The sequence below is a fragment of the Gopherus flavomarginatus genome, chromosome 10, assembly GCF_025201925.1.
Source record: "Gopherus flavomarginatus isolate rGopFla2 chromosome 10, rGopFla2.mat.asm, whole genome shotgun sequence".
Taxonomy (NCBI): domain Eukaryota; kingdom Metazoa; phylum Chordata; order Testudines; family Testudinidae; genus Gopherus; species Gopherus flavomarginatus.
The window spans coordinates 42,677,194-42,696,380 of NC_066626.1; the positions used below are offsets into that span (position 1 = coordinate 42,677,194).

Sequence of the window (19,187 nt, forward strand, 5' to 3'; positions counted from 1 at the left end):
CGATCCTTTCTCCCCATCCGGGGAGGGAGGTGGGTGGGACAACGACGCCTCCGGCACCCTGTGCTCTGCCGTTGCAGGCCTAGGAGGAAGCTGTTGGGGGCCCTGGGCTTGATGGTACGCCCAGGGTGTCCAGAACCCCCACTGCTGCGGACCCTGGTCCTGTTGCGGAGGGTCCTGGAAGAGAGCCGCTTGTCTGTCGGTGCCCAGCGCATATACGCTGTCCGCCTGTGATGACACCGACGGCTGTCTAGAAGGCCATGGTGGGGCCGACCGCGGCTGGTAAGAGTCTCCGCGGTCCGGCACCGAAGATGTCCTCGGTGCCGGGGACCGGTACCGGGAGTCATACCGGCGCCGGGATCGGGACCGGGTTCTGTCTTGGTGCCGGGATCTGGACCGGTACCGGCCGCTGCTTCGGTGCCGGGATCGGGACCTGCCACCGACGCGGTGCCGGGAGGTCGACCGGGACCGGGACCTGCCACCAGCTCGGTGCCGGGAGGTCGACCGGTGCGCTGAACGACTGCGAGACTGGCTCCTAGAGTCCCGGTGTCGGTATCGGCGGCTGGAACCAGACCGTGACCGTCTGGAGGCCAATCGGTGCCGCGAGTACGACCGGTACCGCCGAGGGGAGCGGTGCCGGGACTGCGAGCGGCGTCGGGATCTCGAGCGACCGTGGCGTCGGGATCTCAATCGCGAGCGTGAGTCCTGAGACGGCGCCGTCATCATGGGTTTGCCCCTGGACGCTACCCGCACCGGAGGTACCAGGGGTGGCGGCTGAGTTGACTCAGTCAGGGCAATGAGGTCCCGTGCCGAAGCGAAGGTCTCTGGAGTGGAAAGGACCAATAGCTCAACCCCAGATCTTATGGGGGAGCTCAGCGGGACCGGACTCGACGGACCCACCGGGCCCGGAGTCGACGGTGCCGGTAGCGCCGCAGCAGATGTCGGTGCCGGGCGCTCCACTCGAGTCTGCCTGGCTGGAGTTGCAGACTTCGATGGTCTTGTTTCTGCACCCAGTGCCGGGGAGTCTTTCCGGTGCCGGTGCGATCCGGTGCCGGTGTAGAGATCACGGTCTGCGAAGCTGCTGGGTCAAGTGCCGCTTCTATTAGGAGAGTCCTAAGTCTCTGGTCTCTCTCCTTCTTTGTTCTGGGCTTAAAAGCCTTGCAAATGCGGCACTTGTCCGACCTGTGCGATTCCCCCAGGCACTTTAGACATGCGTCGTGAGGGTCGCTGGTCGGCATAGGCTTCTTACAGGCCGCACATTGCTTAAAGCCCGGCGAACCAAGCATGAGCTCGGTGCCGGGTGCCGGGAAGGGCTACGGCCCAAACCGGCTAACAACTATGTACAATATTATTTACACTATAAACTAAATAACTAACTATACTTAACCACTAACAACGGTAGTAACAACGGTAGTAACAAGGAGAGCTAGGGACGTGGAGGACAGCAATGCCGCGCTCCACAGTTCCAACGACCGACACGGCGGTAAGAAGGAACTGAGGAGCGGGTGGGCCGGCAGGGGTATATATCGGCTGCCATGGCGGCGCCACTCTAGGGGGCGACCTGCCGGCCCACTGGAGTTGCTAGGGTAAAAAGTTTCCGGCGAACGTGCACGCGCGGCGCGCACACCTAACTGGAATGGATGTGAGCAATCACTCGAAGAAGAACTAAATAATTTTATTAAAGCTCTTAACTGCCCACAATCTCATAAGAACAGCAGACCAGGCTGGCCTTTCCCTTGCAATTAGAGAAATTAATCAAGGCCATGGAGGAAATTAATCTGGCCAAGACCCCTGCCCTTGATGGCCTACCGATAGAATTCTATCAAAGTTTCAAGAACATTCTGGCCCCTAAGCTGTTATACTTTTCTAAGATGCCTTAAAGAAAGGTATGCTACCTCCTACTATGAGAGGAGCTCTAATTACTGTATTACTTAAATCAGCTAAGGATGCTCAAAACTGTAACAGCTATAGATCCATCTCATTAATCAATACAGATGTAAAAATACTTTCACAAATATTGGCTAAGAGACTGGAAAAAGTAATGAATTAAATGGTTAACCCTGAACAGGTGAAATTTATTTTAAAAAGGCATAGTTCACACTCTAGAAATTCCCATGGAATTGTTTCACTCAGTGCAGAGGAAGCCTTTGACAGAGTGAACTGGCAATATCTGTTTGTGACCCTGGATAAATTTGGCTTGGGAAAGTCCTTCATTTCATGGATAAAGCTGTTAGGATCCAAGAATTGGGATTGGAATATAACAAATACACCTCTACGTCGATATAATGCTGTCCTTGGGAGGCAAAGAATCTTACCGCGTTATAGGTGAAACCGCGTTATATCAAACTTGCTTTGATCCATCGGAGTGCACAGTTCCACCCTCTCTCCCCCGCACTGCTTTACCACATTATATCCGAATTCGTGTTATATCAGGGTAGAGGTGTAGCACAATATCTCCCTGCCCCTTTGACCTGTTTCAGGGAGCAAGACAGGAATGCCTTCTCTTTCTCCCCTCCTATTCAATCTAGCATTAGAACACTTGCAGTAGAAATTAGGGAACATCAAAATATTCAATGGATCAAATCAGAGACTTAGGAGACAACAAATCAGAGATTCAGGAGACAAATTTTTCTGTATGCAGATGACATCCTCCTATATATTAAAAATCCAAATCAATCTATTCTAAACAGTCTACAAACTACAGATAACTGGTAAATTCTCTGGCTACAAGATAAATTTGAAACAATAAAGATCTTATTGGATTTAGATGGAAGTGGCTCTACCTGTATAGGAATATTTAGATGGCAAAAGACAAATCTCAGATATTTTGGCATGTTCTTCCTTAAGGAAATTAAAAGCACAGTTAAGGTTACCCTCACCCCATTAATCATGCAGTTAGCCAACTATTTATATAGATGGCAGGCATTATCTCTCTCCCTTTGGGAAAAAATAAACAATCAAAATGAATGCCATTCTGAGGATGCTTTTTACTCTGAATTCCTTTCCTACCCATATTTCTCCTTTTTATTTTACCAAAATTGACAACATGTTCCCGTCTGTTTTGTAGGGTGCTGGTAACAAACCCAGAATCTCCTTACAAAGATTACAGTTCCCTCTCAAAACAGGTTTTAGATGTCCCGACCATCAAGCAATAATCCTTAGCCACCAGCACAGTGGTTCATTCCCTTGTGCTTTAGAAACTCAGATTAGTTCCAGCTGGAAGCAGAACTGTTTGCTCCTTTATCCCTTTCCAGTGCACTGCACTTGGATTACTACTGATTCCCTAAAGAACAACTACCAGCTATTGTCGCAGACAGAAATATTTGGCAAACTATGTCTACTAAATTTAAAAATCACCCTCTTCTACATACCAAAGACTCTTTATATGGGGTAACTTGAAACTCTGTATAGCAGACAACCCCATCACTTGGCAAGATTTAATTAGGAAAGGAATTCTGACCATCATTCAGTTGACTGAAAATGATACCTTCCTCCCTTTTATAATATTCAAAGAAGGTTCAATCTATAGCAGGGGTAGGCAACCTATGGAACGTGTGCCAAAGTGGCACATGAACTGATATTCAGTGGCACTCACACTGCTTGGGTCCTGGCCACCAGTCCGGGGGGCTTTGCATTTTAATTTAATTTTAAATGAAGGTTCTTTGACATTTTAAAGACCTTATTTACTCTACATACAACAATAGTTTAGTTATATATTATAGACTTATAGAAAGAGACCTTCTAAAAACATTAAAATGTATTACTGGCACGCAAAACCTTAAATTAGAGTGAATAAATGAAGACTCGGCACATCACTTCTGAAAGGTTGGTGACCTCTGATCTATAGACTAAGAAGGAGTGGAAATACGTCCAACTTAAACATGCCATCTCCCATCTGTTGGGCCCCAATGCCTACGCTACCCTGACCTACCTGAACTGCATTCATTTCTCAGATATTACCAGATTGCCAAGACCTACAGCAACTCTATATGCACATTTGGCCAGCAAATCTGAATTAAACATGGATTCCCTAAAAAAGAAACAGAAGGAGAAACTAGGCCAGGGCTCGGCAACATATGGCACAAAGACGGCACAGGAGCTGATTTTTAATGGCACGCTGCGGCATGCTGGGGTCCCAGCCTGCTGCCAAATCCTGCCTGGCAGCGGGCTGGGTGGGGCCAGTGGCCGGGACCCCAGCAGGCAGCAGCATGCCATTAAAAATCCTGCCAAGCCCAGCCTGCTCTTCTCCACCCCCGCCCACCACTCTGTCTTGCAGGGGCAGGGGGCAGAAATTTGGTCCTGCCGGCTGCTGCTGCTGCAGGGCAGCCTCCACCGGCAACCAAGCTCCCTCCTTCCTGCCTCTTCCCCCAGCGTACTGGGTTCCTGCCCTTTCTCCTCTCCCTCCCTGCGGCTGAACAGTTGATGGCCCTGGAGAGGGAGGGGGAGAAGCAGAGCCCGAACTGCAGCCACAGCCTGCTCGCTGCTCTGGAGAAGAGGCAGGGACGGGGCCTTGGGGAAGGAGGGTGGAATTAGGGCATATCCCCTTAAGCCCCCTGCCGTGAGCTGCTCAGGGCAGGGGGCTGGGAGCATCCCCACGACTCCAGCCTACATCCCCAGTCCCCTGCCTTGACTCCTGAACACGCCCCCACACCTCTGCCCTGAGCGCTGCACGCCCCTCTGACACTACGGAGTTATCCAATTGTTTTTGCATGACTCCATGGGATTTAAACTGCATTTCTCTGTCTTGGCCTGATCCTGCAAGATGCTGACTATCCTCAACTCCTGTGGGAGTTAAAGACACTCAGCTCCTTACAGGAGGCAGAAATCTAGGAGCAGGACGGTGGAGAAATGTGGCACTATAAAGTCACACGGATATTATTGTACCATAGGCAGTAACATAACTAAAAAAAACTATAAAAGTGTTGTAGTTTGCATTCATTAATGCACATTTTAAAATAGTTACTAATTTTTCTCAAAAATTACCAGACTATTTCCCAGTAGAATTTGCCATGTGCAAAATGTCATATTTTAGAGTTCCCCTATTTGAGTTAGCCAGACGCAAATAAATCTTAATATGAGAAAACCACTCAATCTTTCCCTAAAAGTCACCTTTGGTCTGAGAGAAAGTATGACAATTTCAGTCAAAAAATCAAGTTTAGAGAAAGCTGTGCGCAAATGAAAATAGTGAGTTAAGATGCCAGTAGAGTTATGACCAGCTGTAGTCAATAAGGATATGTGTACATGGCAAGCAGAAACCCATGGCAGCAAGTCTCAGAGCCCCTGTCTACAGACTTGTGCTATGCCACTAAAAATAGTGTGTAGATGTTTGGCTCGGACTGAAGCTCAGGTTCTGCAAACTTTAAATGAACCCTGTATTTTCATGGAATTTTTTCAAAGATGATTACTTAACTCAGAGAAGAGAGCGTTCTCTAGCGTCTAAGACCATTTCAATGCAAAAATTCTCACTTACCTACTGTGTGAAGATCATCATTCCTGACAAGCAATGTGATAGTTGTTAACAAGAATGTTGTTACAAACAGTGCAACTGACCCATTAAATAACTGCTCCAAGCAAAGAAAAGCATAATATATTAATGTATACTGCTTTGAAGTTATTTAGGTTAACTGAGAATGTTAGAGAAGAGCAGGTTGATAATATGGTCTCTGAATACTTGGCTTCTTCCACGAAGTAACAGCAAAACTCCCTCCAACTTCAATGGGAGTCATATGCAGCCATCTGAAGACATAAACTGACCATACTTTGCAATAAACATCATTCCCATTTTTTGAAATGCTTGGTTTCAATTTTGTCTACATTATCAGTGAATTGTTCTTCTACAGCTAAAACAGTTGCTATATTTTGTTCTCAAAATTCCTTCAGTAAAAAGTAACCTTACCAATGGGCATTCCAATAATAATGCATCCTCAATTTTTTCTGATTTAGAACATGCTGGCAGTTGATAAAGTATTCTTGGCTCTCGTGCAATGCTGAGAAAAAAAGATTATAAATGATCAGTCTACTTTATAAACTACCTCTGTCAATAGGTCAGTTTATGCACTATTATAAACATTACCTCCTCCTCATGAAGTCAGCATTCTGAACTTCCCAGCATGCCAGGCTATTCTTATTTTGGTAACTGTCTCTCTGTGCTACTTTCAGAATTTGGGTAACCCCACCCCCCACTATAAGATGCCATTAAAAAGATCACTTTTCGTCTAGGTAAACATTTTAGACAAGAGATGTACCAATAATGTTCTTATTTTAGTAACATACTTAAAAAAAGAACTAAACAGAATATATGAAAATTAACTCAGGAGCAGACCACCATCAAAAACCTCACCACCTGCAGCTCCAAGTGCATGACATACTGCTTCCACCTTGCTTTCTCTAATGCAAAATCATAGCAGCGCACTCGCACTCACACTCACTCACTCTAAAACGCTACCAAAACAAAATACTTCACAGCATGAACAATTCTCCCCCTGGAGAGAGGAGGAGAAAAAGAATGAAGCACAAATGACAGATATTACTCACCTTGCTGATGGCACTACTAGAAGGTGCTCAGATTCTAGAGTCATGAGAATGATATAAGAACCTATATAGATTAGAACTTGAGGTGGGGGGAACTATCAGTTTGTAACAAGTTATTGTGCCAAATTCTTCTGAGTTACACCTGTTTAAATCTAGAGTAACTTCATTGACTTGCACTGTGTAGCTGACAGCAGAATTTGACCCATTAAGTAACATCAGGAGGAATCTCTTCCACTGTATCAGAGTGTTGTGCCTTTCATGGCATGGGTGCCAGAAGCTGAGAATTCTTGTATGGTTTAAGAATTTAGCAACACGTTTCCTGACATGAACTCTGTCTCTAGTTCTGTCTTCTTCTTTTGGACTTATTAAATGACATCATTCACAAGGCATTTTACCTGCTGGATATCACAGGCTAAAATGGGACCTGATCCTACAAGGTGATAAGTATCTTCAGCTCCCATTAAAGTGCATCTGACACCTAAATATCTTGTGACACTGGTTACAACAGTGCCTGTTCTCACTTTCAGGTGACATTGTAAACAAGAAGTGGACAGCATTATGTCCTGCAAATGTAACCAACCTTGTCTGTCTGAGTGATTGGCTGAAGTGGACTTGTAGGCTCTAATGTCAATTTTTATTTTTGAATGCAGTTATTTTTCTGTACATAATTCAACATTTGTAAGTTCAACTTTCATGATAAAGAGACTGCACTACAGTACTTATTAGGTGAATTGAAAATACTATTTCTTTTGTTTTTTACAGCGAAAATATTTGTAATAAAAATAAATATAAAGTGAGCACTGTACGCTTTCTATTCTGTGTTGTAATTGAAATCAATATATTTGAAAATGTAGAAAACATACAAAAATATTTAAATGGTGTTCTATTATTGTTTAATGGTACAATTACTCATGCGATTAATCACAATTAATTTTTTTAGTTGCATTACAGCCCTAATCTTAAACATGTGTGGTATTCTTGGGTAACACCAACCAACCAGATAGAATTTACATTAGAGCCAGATCAGCTATGTGTTGATGACCTGGTCATAGAGGAAACCCATTCCACCTAGATAGCTCTTCCTGTGGATGCCTCAGCACGAATATAGGCAATGGCTACCCCTGTGAATCATCAAGCCATGTAAGGACATGTGATATGCTTACGTGATCTTGAACTCCACCTTGGGCCAGTAACTTTCCACAAACTGGGCTGTGAGCTTTGTTTTGAGACAGTAAATTTCCAGACCCATGGCACAGAATACAAAAGCTCCTGAAATATCTCCACTTTGCCTCTTTCCTGCCCTGATTCACCTGAGAGACTTTACAAGATAGCAGTTTAATCCATTGCTATAAACCTGATATAAGAACTTTGCAATTATTTGATCTATTAACCATTGAGGAGAGGGATGGCTCAGTGGTTTGCACATTGGCCTGCTAAACCTAGGGTTGTGAGCTCAATCCTTGAGGGCACCATTTAGGGATGTGGGGCAAAAATATGGCTGGGGATTGATCCTGCTTTGAGCAGGGAGTTGGACTAAATGACCTGAGGTCGCTTCCAACCCTGATATTCTAGGAACAACTCTTTTATTTTTTTTATTATTAAACTTTTAGTTTATAGTTACTAAAGGATTGGCATCAGCATGATTATTGGGTAAGATCTCAGTTATACAATGATCTGCCTATGTGCCTGATCTCTTGGGGGTAAAAGAACCCTATGTTTGATTAAATTGTTTTTTAGTAACCACTCATCACAGAGTCCAGTGTCTGCATGATGAGACAAGGGCTGTAATGCCTAAAGAGACTGCACCTTTGACTTCTTGTTAATCAATGTGCTGAGACAGAAGTTTACTTTTGTTACTGGCTTGGTATAATCTAATGATAGAATAACCACCAATTTAGGGTGAGAATGCCCTATTTCCCAGCAGTTTGCCCTGAATTTGGCATCCTCCGCTGTGACCCACTGAGGCCAGGTGACAACTACAAGAAATAAAACTAGCGTTCAGTCTGTTTAATTTGAATTCTGTGCGGTGCTGAACATCTTAAACTCCCATTAAAGTCCAGTGATAGTTGAACATAAGCAGCACCTCACAGGATCAGGCCTTACCTTGCCAAAAGCAATGCAATACAGCTATTGTCTAACACTTAAAGATACTAAAATAAGGGTCCAATCCTGCGAACAATTAGGCATAGGCGTATCTGCGCTTATACAAGTAATCCCATTCAACTCAGTGGGACTACTCGTGGGAGTTTCTAAGATCAGAGCCTGAGTATTAAAATGAAAAATAATGGCAATTTTTGGCAATCAAATAATTACCTGCTCACACAGCAGCGGTAATTGTCAAAATAAATTCTTCCACGTTCATAAGCAATAGGAGATGTGGAATGAGTTGTCCAAACATTCTTGAATTTAGTACTTTCCTGAAATAGACAACGAGTGGAAGAAGGCTTTTATGACAAGCTGTGGTTCTGGAAAATATTTCACCTGCCGCTACCGCTTAATAACTTATGTTAGTTTAACATAGTCTGTGGAACACATAAAAGACTTTTAAAATAAATAAATAACTCTCCTGGAGTTATCTAGCCATTTTAAATTTTTCTTTCCTTCTTTCTATGATTGTACACTGGATGCTTCCAGTTGTGAATACAGTAGGCACTGAAATAAGGCAAGCAGGGCTTTGACTCAAAAGTATTTGAAAAGTAAATCTAGAAAAGCTGGAGTGGGGTATGCGCTGGAGGAAAATGTAATAAAACTTATGAATGGCCTTTATAAGAAAACTAGGGACAAAAAAATGAAAAGAGAAGCTTTACCAATTCATGGGCACCATGGAAAATAAATGTTTATCATTAACCGACACAGGTTAAAAATAAAATTGGTAATAAAATTTGTATGCAACCTTTTCAACTTAAGAATGATAGGCTCTGATATTGCAAATATGCACAAGTACCCATATATATGTTAGTAGTCCTGTTGAATTCATGGAGTTTTGGGATCCAGCCTATTCTTGGTGTTTGGAGGAAGACACGGGAGGGAGTTTACGTGCTTGTATAATGAATGCAAGATGTTAATGAGTTCACTTGAATTACTCACATGCATAAAGTTACTCATGTGCATTAAAGATATCAGGATATGGGATTGTAAATAATTGTATCTGTATTAATTAAAGCCCCAATCCTTTATGAGATGCATGTAGGTGGGCTATAGTCAGACAAAGCCCCATTAGCTTCAATGGGGCCCTATGTGAGTGCAGGGATCCCCCTTCACATATCTGATTGCATGAATGGGGCCTAATACCTTAGATTGTTAAAACCAAAGTAATTTTTAAATACTAATTTAATTGTCCCTATGTGTGCTATTTTTACATTTCTCTCAGCTTGGGCAATAACAAAATTTAAATCAGTTTCACTCTGGTTTATAATCATCTGCAATTTCAGTTTCCCAGTGCTGCAATGTTTGGTTTCCACTTCAGAGGCATGTTTATTTGTTTACAGAAAACTATTGATTTTTTTAATTGTGGAAACAATTCTGTTGCACTTAAGCCAGATCTACACTACTAATTTACACTGGTATAACTCATTCAGAGGTATGAAAAATTCCTGAGTTATAGCAACTTAACTGCCTGTGTAGACAGCACTATGTTGATGGGAGTGCTTCTCCTGCCGACATAGCTATCATCTCTTGCGGAGGTGGATTAACTATACCGATGGGAGAAGCTCTCCTATTGGTGTAGTGGAATCTTCACTAAAGTGCTAGTTACTCCTGGGGGAATTCTGTGCACATGCAGAATTCATGTCCCTCTGCAGGGAAATACTCTGCCAGAAGCTTTGCAGTTCTGCCTTTTGCCCACCAGGGGCCACTGTGCACCAGAACTGTCAGCAGCTGGCTGTTCCTCACCGTGCTCTGCCTGCGCAGCCCCATTAAGTTATGGGATTTGGGGGGTTAACAGACCAGGGCTGCCCGGGGGGGGGTAAGAAGGGCAATTTGCTCCCAGGCTCTGCAAGGGCCCCGAGTTTTTCAAGAGCCACGGAGCGGGGTCCTTCACTTGCTCTGGGGGCCCCAGAAAACTCTCGTGGGGCCCAGGCCCCCAGAGCTTCTTCCGCTCCAGGTCGTCAGCAATTCGGCGGCGGGGGGTCATTCTGCTCCGGGACCCGCCGCCGAAGTGCCCCCAAGACCTGTGGCAGGGGGTCCTTCCGGCACTTCAGCAGCGGGTTCCAGGGCGGGTCTTCAGCGGCAATTCGGCAGCGGGGGGCAGCCCTGTAACAGACTGATGTTCAGAAGGGCTAACGGGGCGACAGCACCGAGCAGGGCCTGAATGGGAGGGCAGAAGCACTCTAAAAGTGTGTGTGGAGGGCCACAGGCGCCCAAACTGTGCCCCCCGCAAGCCCACACTGCCCCTTCTTCCTGAGTCCCACCCTCATGCTGCCCCCTTTCCCAAGACCCTGCCCTTGTACAGCCTCTTCCCCCAAGACCCTGCCACCTGCTTGCTCCTCTCCTCCCTGTCACTTGCCCTTATGGTTGGTAAAAAGTGGAAGGGGAAGGGCAAGCATGGCCCTGCATGTTCCAGCATCCCTGCTGCAGGGCCACATGGGGATGGGGGCTAGGGGGCTGCAGGGCAACATGAGGGAGAGGGGGTAGGGGCTGTAGGGACACATGGGGTCAGCCAGGGGCTGCATGGGGGAGGCTTCCTTACTCCATGACAAAAAACCCTGTTCCATACTTCTCCCACTCACACCCAACAACCCTTCAGGTTCTCTCCCAGGCTCCTTCCCTCTCCCTCAGCACCTCCATTACCCCTGCCCACCCCAAGCCTTTGCACGGCTTCTAAGGGGTGGAGGAAATATAGATCTGTATTGTAGTTTAAATAAATTACTCAAAATTGTGTATTAATATGCCCAGTGAGGAATCTATTTGTCAAAAAAAATTCCTGATTTTTTTTTTGTATTGTTACAGACATACTTGCTGACAGGTATTTTGAAATAAATTACCAAAATAATTGAAACTGGTGTGAATATATAGTGTTATTTTGAGAAATTTGGCACAGATTTCCCCCAGGGGTCTATAGCGGGGCAGCCTGCACCACTGCACATGTAGACAAACCCTTAGAGTTTTGAGGTCAAATTTAAAGTTGATGATGTCCCTTACACTGTTAGCATAATTTTAATATTAAGTATTATATAACTGTGTACAACAATAGTCCCCAGGATTAAAAAATCTGAGTGAAAGAGTTTAAAAAGAGAGTCACACAGTAATACTGTTATAAAGTAAAAGTTTGATTTATAAATGGTAATGCCATTTTTTCCACCATACAATATTCTTCATTTTTGAATGAGAAAGATGCTGCATCTTTTCCAGATTTTTTCAGAGGTAAGTTTAATAGTATTGCTAACTCTCTCATCCTTAATCAAGAACTCACGCTGTTCACTCTCTCCCAAACTTCTCCCGTTCAGTTTGGTCTAGAGGTTACCCAAATTCCTGCACTAGACTGGAGTTCACAACATCTGGAATGAAGAAATCAGGTTCCAAACAAGGACTGAGTCACTGCTGGAAAATGTTAGAAGCGGTTACCTGACACACTAGCTTTCTTAGGATTCCCATGTTTTTTCTGTGGGCGACACCTGCATCTTTTGTATAAAATCCGTGAGATCTCCTGGTTAGAAGGCGGCAGACATTGTGAATTTTAAAAGCATTGGAGGAGAGTCTCGCGGCTGAGGAGGAGGAAGAAGCGGCTGAATCTGGGGACATTTTTATTTCTTGGGAAAAGCTCGAATTCCTTCTAATTCCTGGCTCCGGCAGCAAGCGCGGGGCTGTTCAATACAAGGAGACAACAATGCATGTGCCTGATCATCTGTCAAGGCAACAAGTATTATGGACCCCCCCCCCCCGGCTGATGCTTCCTTCTCCCTCCCCCAAATCCTGGAGCCCTCCGCGGGCACAGGGCACAACAAGCGGGAAAGAGCTGCCTGCACAGCCCTCGCTACACTCCAGCCTGGATGCAGACAGGGAAACCCCTGCCCTGCCTGCCCGCCTCCCCGGGCCCCAGGCGCGGGCCCGTCCCACCGCGGTCCGAGAGAGGCTCCGTGAGCCCCACTGCTCTCCCTGTTGGCAGCGGCAGCTCACCCGGCCGCTGCTATGTGTGTGTATCAATCTGTTCGCGGCAGGCCCGTGGGCTGAGAGCAGCGCCTGGAGCCTGGCCGGGCTCTGCGGAACACACCACCAGCCATTGGCGGGGGGAGGAGAGTGACACAACTTCCAGCGGCCATTACTTACTGCCCCCGTCAGTCCCCAGCGTGTCTGTGCTGCCACGAGCAGCACCGGCCAGGCCAGGCCTCTGCCCGGCCCCGCCCGCTCCCTTCTCCCACCACTCGGCGCCCGGGAGGGTAGTTTTCAGACGCTTCCCAATGACGCGCCAAAACTACAATTCCCCGAATCCATTGCGCTGCCCTCTCCGTGCGCCTCCTCCCGCGTGTGGCGCCTGCCGGCCTGTCCTTCCGGGTTCCTGTTCCCAGCCGCATGGAGAGTGTTACGGCAGCAGCCGGGCTGGGGCGCTGAGCAGAGCTCCCGCAGGTCCTCTTAAGTGCCAGATGGGACGGGGTTGTCACCCAATCCTGGGGGCTAGACGTTGCTATGTGTAGAAAGGTTGCGGGGCTCCTGAGTGGGAAATAACTGATGTTGTGAACTCTATGCAGTGTGCTACTGTCCTTACTTGTTAAACAGTCCCTTTAGCTATACACAGGCAGTCCTGGGGGGGAAATTAGTAAAAAGGCCCTGCGATTATTTTAAAGGATTTTCTCTATAAACTAGAAGAACAGTTTGAAGGTACGTTTGAGGTTTTTTAAATTAAAATGTTATTGGCACTTTTCAGTAAATCAGCCACAGTAAGCACAAGCAAAATGCCTTAATTTATAAAGATCATGAAAATATACAGTGCTGGTGTAAATAAGAATAACTTAAGTACACACATATAGTCCCTGATGGTGGAAAGATTTACGCACATGTTTAACTTTATAGGAGAGTAATCTCGGTGAAATCAGTGATATTACTTGTGTGCACAAAAGTTAAGCATATAGGTAAATCTTTGCAAGATGAGGGCCTTAATAGTTTATTATAATGCTTTCTTTGCTTTCTTATAATGAGGTTCCATATGTCTGGCAAAACACAACATAACTAGTACACATATGTTGTCAAATTTAAAAAAAAAAACCTAAGCAAAGGCATTTTATCATGCATTTATTGAAAAAAAAAAGGCATTTATTTATGATTAGGAAAGACAAGATAATTGAAGTGAGAATTTCTTTCCAATTTTTTTTTCCCTCATTGAAAATAAAATACCTTTAAACTGAGCAGGGGAAAAGAAGAAAAGTCTAATTATGCTCTGCATTGTTACTTTTCAATAATATTCAACAATATTAGCAGGGCAATTATACTGTGCAACTCACTGAAACTGTAATTGCTATTCTGTGCAGTCATGCTCTTCAGTGAGATACCAGTGATGATACTGGTCATTAGTTTTTTAAATATAAATTGGGGGTTGTGAAAGTTGCTGGACAGAAAACTATGGAGACTGAATTCTTTTTTGTATAACTGATACAGAAGGTTAGAAGGGTAATTTGAATCTTCATGGAGACTTGGTTTGTTGGTGATTTGTCTGATATAGACACATGGATATGGAACTAATGGAGTTCACAAACTCATTGTATTTGTACCATTGAACAGCTATCACCAGGTAATGAATTCTGGTCACTACTGAACTGGGCTGGATTTGTATTGACTCAGTTCCCAATCCTGGAAATACTTAGTGATGACATACGTGAAGTTTGCAGGATAAGTGGCTTAGAAATGTAAAGCACTTCATCTCGGTAGTAGTTCCCTGAGATGTACAGCATGTTTGGACCCATGGTAATCATCCTCTTGCCTGAAGAGGTCTGCAGATCAGGAGTGAGGCACACTGGTGGGCTTGTATGGAAGCTTGTGCTACCACTGTCTGTGAGGCTAAATAGTGGACTTCAGTCTTTAGGGATGTCAAATACACTGGGACTTTAAACAAGTATTATATTATCTTAAAAATGTAAAAATATTTTGAGAGCCAAGGGAAGATGGATTTGCTGCCACACATGTCTATGGGGCAGTCTCCTTCAGGCCAAGCCCTAGCAATGTCTGTGAACGAATGAATGAATGAGTGAAGAAACTCAAGTGGTAGTGCAGAGAGTGTACTTGCAACAAACAGGGGAGAGAGAAACTATTCATGTTGTGCAGGCTAGTGAGAGGAAAGTATGTTTCAGGTGCAAACCTGAGGGATTAATGCTCATAACACTGAGGCTATGTCTACACTACAGATAATACAATGGCACAGCTATTGCGCTGCAGGTGTGCCACCGTAGCATCTGTGGTATAGACACTTGCCACAGTGATGAAAGGGTTTTTTCCATCGCTGTAGTTAATCCAGCCCTCTGAGAGGTGGTAGCTAGGTTGACATAAATCTTCTATTGACCTACAAGTGTCTACACTGGGCATTAAGATGCTTTAACTATAAATTTTTCACACCTCTGAGTGCCATAGATAAGTTGACCTAAGTTTTAGATGTAATAAGTTTTAAGCCTGACTGTCCTTAGCTGGTGCTATAAAAAGAGATGTATCCCTAAACCATGAAATTCTGACTACTAAGAAAAATGCAAGCTTAATTACTCATTGTAATGAAGAGAACTAAATGCATGATCTCTGTGGTAGTTGCAGTTGCTAAAACTAAGGTGAGAGGTTCCTGATGTTTTTTTCCATGAGTGGTGCTCAGCTCTGGAACTCATACCTGGTCTGGCAGGTCTAGGGTTTGTTGGCCTTCAGGGTATGCTGTGCATGGACAAAGCCCATGTAGACTCTCAGGGCTCTCTTGGAGATGTGGGTGGATGGATTTGTAGAGGCCAACAGTGGAGTTCTTAAGTATAAATTGTAGGTAATTTGTGATTTTCATGGTTGTGATGAATTAATCTGTTAAGCTTTGTTAAAGTTTTAGGTATAGTACAAAAGTTTATTTTGTGTTAAGGCTATTTGTCTTTTTTAGTTGTATGCTTGTTTAGCTTCCTATAGATGCTTAGAACATGCATAGACATTTTTAACAAATCAAAATAAATACATAAAGTGGTCCTATAATAATAAATATAAAGGATATTTAAAAGAAATAGCTGAAGAGAATATGTCATGTGAAAGGGATGCTTTTAAGTAGTTTTGCTCACAACTGTAAATTTTGACTGCTTTAGTTAATTTGAAAAAAAAAATCGATATTTTAAAAGCAGTAAGAGAAAAGCACAATTTCCCTTCCTCTCCCTCCATGGGTTAGCTAATGTGTCCTAGCCTGTGCATTTAGTTAGGACACCTGCATGTTTAGAACCTTTGCCGGACAAACTATTCCTTTCATAATGCCTGTTTTATAAAACAAAGTAACTTTTAAACAACTAAAACATTTAATCCAGATATTTAATCATATTTTGTTAAATCAAAGTCTAAGAGCATTTAAGTTATAAGTCAAGAGCTGGACTCCTAGTTAAAATTAGCATAATTCTAGTTTAACGTATTGACCAGTTTTGTGACTGTGTAGTTTTTGGCTTTCTAGTAATTTAAGTGAACATTGTGAAGAGTTCAAATCTTTATTTGCAAAACAGAAATATTCTAAACAGATTCTGTCACTTTAAAAGTCCTCACATTAGGTTTTACTATTGTTATAGCTTGGATGAAGTATTTAATTTCTTAATACTCATTTACTCAAGATCTATCACCAATTTAAGGTCACTGTTCATGCATAACATTAACTTTGCTTTGTTTTGCTGTTGCAGCACCAGCAAGCAGGGGATACACAAATTATTTAGCAAACCCTGTGCCCAGCCAGAGCTATGATGTTCATTGATGGCTTTCTCTTTCCATGCTGATGAGGACAAAGAAGTCAGTGAGTCAGATGCCTGATAGACTCAGCCTTATAAGTAACAAAAAGGGAAGTGAGTTGTCACATGTAAAAAGGGAAAAACTATGTCTACACACCATTTTGGAGCAAGCCTCTCAGACCAAAATGACAGACTCGGGGTAGTGGGGCTTGTGTTAGTGCTCTAAAAATAGCTGAAGTTGTGACTCAGGCTAGAGATCAGGCTCTGAAGCCCCAGCTCTAGCTCCGGTTGCCACTGCAAACCTTTGTTTCTACAGCTATTTTTAGAGTCATAAATGGAGGACTAATGCAAGCCCCACTAGCTGGAGTTTCTCTACCCAGGCTGGGAGGCGTGCTCCAAAATGCTGTGTAGGCATACCCTAATAGGGAAAGAAGTGGGATGGATACTTTTCAACCTTTTGGAGGGCAGTATATATGTGTGTCTAAATCCTAGATGCTGCAAACACTTACCACTTGGACTACTCGTATGTAGAGTTAAGTCTTTGCAGGATCTGGACCTAAACATTAAAAAAATATATATGTGAGCCGATCCCTTTAAATTAGCAAGCATTAGTAACAAAGAACTCTGAAGTGAGGGTCACCAATATCTCCCTCATGTCCATTATTTAAAATCTCTACATCACAGTAAATTACAGGCACCAGTTTTGCTGTGTGTGTGCTTTTCAGTGCACATTAAGTGTAAAAATCTTCAATTGGCGTGATTAACACAAACACTATTACATATAGAACTTGCTGAAGAATGGAATTTCCATCCTGCAAGACATTCTGAAATTTTGAAATATGGTTTTTCATCTGAAATCTCAATGAAAAGTTGAAATCTCTGAACTTTTCGTAATAGAAAATATTCCAAGATATTTCATTTTGATATGGTCAAGAATGTTTTGTTTTGATTTTATTGTTTTGACTTTTATAATTATAAACAAAATATAATATAAAAGTAGAAACAATTAAGTTACAACAAAATATTTGAACCTTATCAAAATTAACCATTTGACCTTATTGTAAGTAAATGTTTTGATAATTTCCCACAAAATTTTCAAGAAAATCAGTACAGTCCTACAAAACATTTTGGTTTAATCAAATCAGCATTTCTCATTGGATACTATTCCATTGGAGAATTCCTGACCAGCTCTAATTACAAGTAAAAAGATAAAATAGGGGCACAGATTGTTTTGGATGGAATGAGTCCAGGAAGCCTTTTATCTAGTCTGTCCTTCCTTTTGGTTGGCAACCATATCCAGCAATTTCCCTTGCATAATTCATTTTCAAAGCTGCTGCTTTTAGTTGTTTCTCTCTCACTGCATTTGTATTAGTTAAAGATTCTCTAAATAAACGATATCTTTATGTCTAAGATACTTACTCCTTCCTTACCTGTCAGTTCATTCATGTCTTTGTTCTTGCATTTGACATTAGCTCAACTTGACTTGCATTTACATTTTTCTTTGAACTGTAATGTTAATATGTTTTTATAAACACACACAGTAGGTTCCCTCAGTGCTACAAAGGATAATTTGGAGCTGTTCTCTTAAAAAAAAAAATTCAGCACACCATTCACACTCCAATTCATATACATTATTAAGTAAAATAGATCTCCCTTTTGGTGGAGGTATGATTATTATTTCTTAGCAAACGAATATTGATAACTTATTGTTTTTCCCTATAGCTTTGCACTTCATCACAGACTTGAGTTATCTAGCAGAATACTTTTAACAGGAGTCTCCAGAGGGAGAACAGTGACTGAGGAACAAATCTCCAAAATGCCAAAAGAGGATAAAATTAAAACAAAAAGAACAAACAAAAACAAAACACCCTCCAAATTCAGTATGGCTGTTTCATAATCTTAAACATTTTTAATTCACCACTCCTTCCACATTAGTGTGTGCTGGGTGTTGTCTTGGTTTTTCAGGAGCCAACAGTAGCTGCAGAATTTTTACCCCAAGAATGTATTCCTTATAGTTCAGTTGATGGCTTTAGCAAATCTGTTTCCAGAAAGGCTGTTTTATGAGACTTATTTCCTTCCTACAGCGCTTTGTTAGGGAGATATGGTCAGGAGAATATAAGCTCTCTTCCCCATTGTACAAAACATTTCCTCTTTCCCTAGCTACTCCCCAGTTCTACTCTGAGAGGTGATTGTAAAAATGGTGCCACCTTAAACTCAACTGATCTGCTCCTTGTGTGTATTCAGTAATATTTGCTGACCTTAGTGGCAAAAGTAACTTATTACTTCAGTTAGTTGTATTGACCCTGCAGTGCTGAGAAAGAGACTTGGATTCTATTCCTTCTTATATATAAAGAAAATTGTTGAGTAAGTTTTCTCATAATTAAATCTGTGCAAACCTTTGGAAGGCAGTGGGGTTTTACAGGAGTCACTGTGGGCCTGAGTTGACCTGCATCACTGCCTGTGATGGTGTATGAGAAGGAAAGTACTACATTTGAAGCTCTGATTCCAGGTTGTTCACGGGATTGGCAGCTAGAAAAATATCATTTTACTTACAAATTGAGCACATCATCATACCCTTGAGAGAGAATGAAGATGAAACTCCACACTGCCATATTTAGAGTGACTTTTCAGAGTAGAATCACAGAGTAGAATTAGTCTGTCCTTTTCAGTTTGTCTGACGGTACTACAATAATGGTGCCTGATGAGTAATTTTTTAAAAGCACTTAATATGTATCAGATCTTTTACCTCATTGTACACTTGTGACATAACTTTCCCCTTGAAGCCTATTGAGTCTA

At 42.9% G+C, this 19,187-nt stretch overlaps 2 protein-coding genes across 9 annotated transcripts in view; one reads left to right on the plus strand and one right to left on the minus strand.

Moving 5' to 3' along the window:
• Positions 1-12,897, minus strand: part of DCAF17 (DDB1 and CUL4 associated factor 17) — a 52,773-nt gene extending 39,876 nt beyond the window's left edge. For 2 of the 3 annotated variants that reach the window (XR_007768372.1, XM_050916706.1), the window contains exons 1-4: positions 12,793-12,897; positions 12,091-12,329; positions 8,842-8,945; positions 5,894-5,984 (exon numbers count right to left, since the gene is read on the minus strand). Coding sequence is in view for 2 of the 3 variants with exons in the window: in XM_050916706.1 (XP_050772663.1) it covers positions 5,894-5,984; positions 8,842-8,945; positions 12,091-12,267 (372 nt within the window). In the remaining variant the exon portion in view is untranslated. The remainder of the gene's footprint in view (positions 1-5,893; positions 5,985-8,841; positions 8,946-12,090; positions 12,330-12,792) is intronic. The other variant, XM_050916705.1, reaches the window with a different exon arrangement.
• Positions 12,898-13,011: 114 nt separating this feature from the next.
• Positions 13,012-19,187, plus strand: part of METTL8 (methyltransferase 8, methylcytidine) — a 70,351-nt gene continuing 64,175 nt past the window's right edge. The window contains exons 1-2 of one of the 6 annotated variants that reach the window (XM_050916712.1): positions 13,012-13,341; positions 16,347-16,452. In XM_050916712.1, the coding sequence (XP_050772669.1) occupies positions 16,433-16,452 (20 nt within the window). In that variant the 5' untranslated portion in view covers positions 13,012-13,341; positions 16,347-16,432. Of the gene's footprint in view, positions 13,342-16,346; positions 16,457-19,187 lie in introns of all 6 variants that reach the window. The other 5 variants (XM_050916710.1, XM_050916707.1, XM_050916708.1 and 2 more) reach the window with 5 other exon arrangements.